The sequence below is a fragment of the Kryptolebias marmoratus genome, linkage group LG9 (genome assembly GCF_001649575.2).
Source record: "Kryptolebias marmoratus isolate JLee-2015 linkage group LG9, ASM164957v2, whole genome shotgun sequence".
NCBI classification, from domain to species: domain Eukaryota; kingdom Metazoa; phylum Chordata; class Actinopteri; order Cyprinodontiformes; family Rivulidae; genus Kryptolebias; species Kryptolebias marmoratus.
In genome coordinates, this window is record NC_051438.1 from 20,546,333 (window position 1) to 20,549,544 (window position 3,212).

General features: G+C 43.9%; 1 protein-coding gene across 2 annotated transcripts in view; it reads right to left on the reverse strand.

The window, feature by feature from the left end:
- The window catches only part of kdrl (kinase insert domain receptor like), a 44,870-nt gene extending 41,658 nt beyond the window's left edge, over positions 1-3,212 (reverse strand). For both annotated transcript variants that reach the window (XM_037977416.1, XM_017408473.3), the window contains exon 1: positions 2,677-3,212. In XM_037977416.1, coding sequence (XP_037833344.1) covers positions 2,677-2,734 — 58 coding nt within the window. In that variant the 5' untranslated portion in view covers positions 2,735-3,212. The remainder of the gene's footprint in view (positions 1-2,676) is intronic.

A 3,212-nucleotide genomic window follows, 5' to 3' on the forward strand; every position in this document is an offset into this window, starting at 1 on the left:
CCCCCCCCCCCCTTTGCCAACTGCGGGGTTAAGACAACAGTTACAGAGAGCGCCTTTTTTATTAGGCCTGTATTAGCCTTTGGAGATTTGGAGGCAGAATGCCCCAGACTCCTCTTAAAAAAGCAAATTAAATGAACATCTGGCCGGGATGGGTGGCCATTCAAGGTTATATAAAGTCGAGTCAAGCCAACAAACAGGAATCTCCTGCGGGAGAGTCCAGAGGAGTTAATCCGGAGGATCCCTGCTCTATAATGTGAGATTAGGACACACAGTCAGACGAAGCTCCTTGAAATTGAAATCTCACGCATGATTTAAATAAAACATACAGACTTTTGAAACAGATACTGAATTTATCATATAAGAAGAATGACAGGGTGTGTTTAGAGAAGATGAATATCCTGGTGTTGGACAGGGATTTTTGTCTCGTAGTTTGTGTGTCTGTCCCGAGCTGCCTGTGTGGACTCAAACGTAGCGCCAACGAGCAACAAGCCGACCTCTCATCACGCCTGTTTTACAACTCCTCTCAAGTGTCAGAGCGGGAGGGAAGCAGAAACAGACACAACATTCAACCTGTTCTGGAGAAAGGACGGTCGAGATCGTAGGGAAATGAAAACGTGGAGAGATAGAGGGTAAAGCAGACGCAGAATTACAAGCTGGGACATAAAAATCAATTCTGCCAAGATGAATAAAAGAAAAGCTTCTTGTTTCTTTTTGTGCATTACCTTTAACGCTCTTTCTCAGTTTACACTTAAACTCATTTAAACTCAGTTGAAACAGCACACAGTATGACTTTAGTTATAAATTTGTGCAGTTAACACACTGAAAAGGATTCAGTGAGTCAGTTTTGTTGTCTGTATCAAGTCAAAAGTGACGCAGAGGAGGCTCGGAGTCACATAAACGGCAGGTTTCAGTCTGAGATGTTCCGCTTCATTTGAGTCGGTGTCAAAAGGTCTTGAAGCGACACACTCGACCTGTTCTCATTTTCGAAAGAGAAGCTGCGACCAGGTAAATATTAACAAATTACCAGATGGGTCCACAGTTGGATCAGTCAAAGAGACTGAATTGTTTCTTTAGAAGCGTTTTGTGTTCTCTGTTGATAAAAAGTAATGAAAATCTGTATTTTGGACTCATTACAACACATAAATATCTCTATATCTGTGCAGCTTGATGTCTTAATTACAACAGCAGACCTGCTACACACATCAGCACAGTCGACTTGTTGACCGTCATAAAATAACTAATGGCTCTACCAGTCACGGGCTCTTTGCAGACACAGGGCCCTGATTTCCTTCTTGCCATTGTCTTGTGCGTGAGGTTTGAGATAACCGAGAAAATCAGCTCAAGAAGAAACCTTTGCTCAGGTAGCGTGTCACATTTCCGTGACCTTTACTTGCCAGAACAATTCCAGGCTGCCTCTTGTCCCTGCATCCGCTCCCTCCTTGTGTCTTTCCCACGCTTTGTGCGTGGACAGTGAAGGAAATCTGCTTAAAAACACGGCAAACAAAGCTTCGTATGCTCAAAGTGTGCATGCCAGTGTGTGTGCGTGTGTGTGTGTGTGGGGGTGTAGAATGTGAACAGTGTTTCCTTTGTTTGGATGGGCTGTTTATTTGGACACGGCGAGGAAGCCTTGGTGTGTGTCTGAGTGGCGACCTGGCACAAGGTGGAGGAACATACACGGTTACTGCTCCATCTTGTTTTTGAGGATTTAAACCGAAACAATGAAGCTGATTTTTACGGTCAGAAGAAACGTGAATTCTCTCTTCCTGAAGGGGTTTTATCTCACAGATAACAATTACTGGAATAAACTTTACTCCAACCAAAAAAGAACTAATTTTAAACATGTTAGAAAACACAGAAACAAACCAGCCAATCAAAACCTCACGGATAAACTTATCAGAAGCTTCATCATCAAAAGAGGAAGATGTTTTTTGTTAGCGTCTGCCTGTGTGTGTTCATGTGTCTGTTTCCAAAGAATCTCAAGAGCCAAACGACACATTTTGATGTAGAAAGTAATCATTAATCATCTATAACTGATTAACTTTTGAAGTTAACAGGATTTAAGATGGCTGCCACAGCCAACTAACCTTTAAAAATTCCTATAACCCAGTCACTTTTACAGATATTGAGCTAAGATTTGGTGTGGTAGTAGCTGAGAGTCATTCACAACATGAACTCTGAGCGTGGCATTTTATACAGCACGAGACTGCGCACAACGTCGATCTCGATCTCTCACCATAAGATGATTTGAGTCTGAAACTAAGGGGCGATACGCATTCCTTCAAAGAATGCTAGGCCTTTAATTGTTTTTAAGAGCCAGACAGATAACCTGTCGGGGTCAAATGATTTTTTACAAGAACTTCAAAGAGACAAGACCGCCTCTAGTGGTCTGAGAGAGAACTGAAGGATCCGGTCAGAGCCTGACTGAATGCTTGATGATGATGATGAAAAAACATCAGTTCACAGAACATAAAAAAAAAAAAATACTCTTTGAAAGTTGGTATTAAAAGGGGACAAAGAAAGGTTACACACTGACGAATGTTACCATTACAATACAACTTTGCAGTGTATGCTTTTTTTGTTTTTAATCTGGGACACAGCAGATGTTTGATTAAATAATTCATTCATTGAAATGGATCAGCCTAACTTGTTCAAATAAAAGGTTTAGTGACTTCTTACCGGTGGCGAGTGACAAACAGCAGAAGAAGAGCAGTCTGAAGCAGCTGGAAGAGCTCATTCTGTTCTGCCAACTTCAACAAAATCCAAAGCTTGGGTTGAAAATGTTGAGACAAAAGTCCCCGCGGAGGAGTTTTAGTTCCGGATGACAGATGAGAGTCGACTCGGTAGATCTAAACAAACTAAACGAGTGTTTGTCCTTTAAAACGCGCCTTATAAATCCACACGGGCTTCAGGTGCAGAAGGAGACAGCAGCGGCGGTTCTCCCGTATCCCATGACGCGTCCGGCGGGGGAGCGCTGCTGCAGACCCCGGGAGGAGGAGGCGCGCGGACCGGCCAGCAGCGCAGCGGTGCAGCGGAGCAGGTGCAGCCAGAACCTGAGGAGAACTTCGCCCCCGGATCAAATCTTACAGCGAGGTGTCTGCTGGCTCAGGTCCTCCTGAGTGATGGGGAGGAGAAATGGGTTTTCTTCAAAAAAAGACGGATGGAAACCAGCGCGTGCGCCCTGGACCAGCTTCTCCTGATTCGGCCTCCAGTGC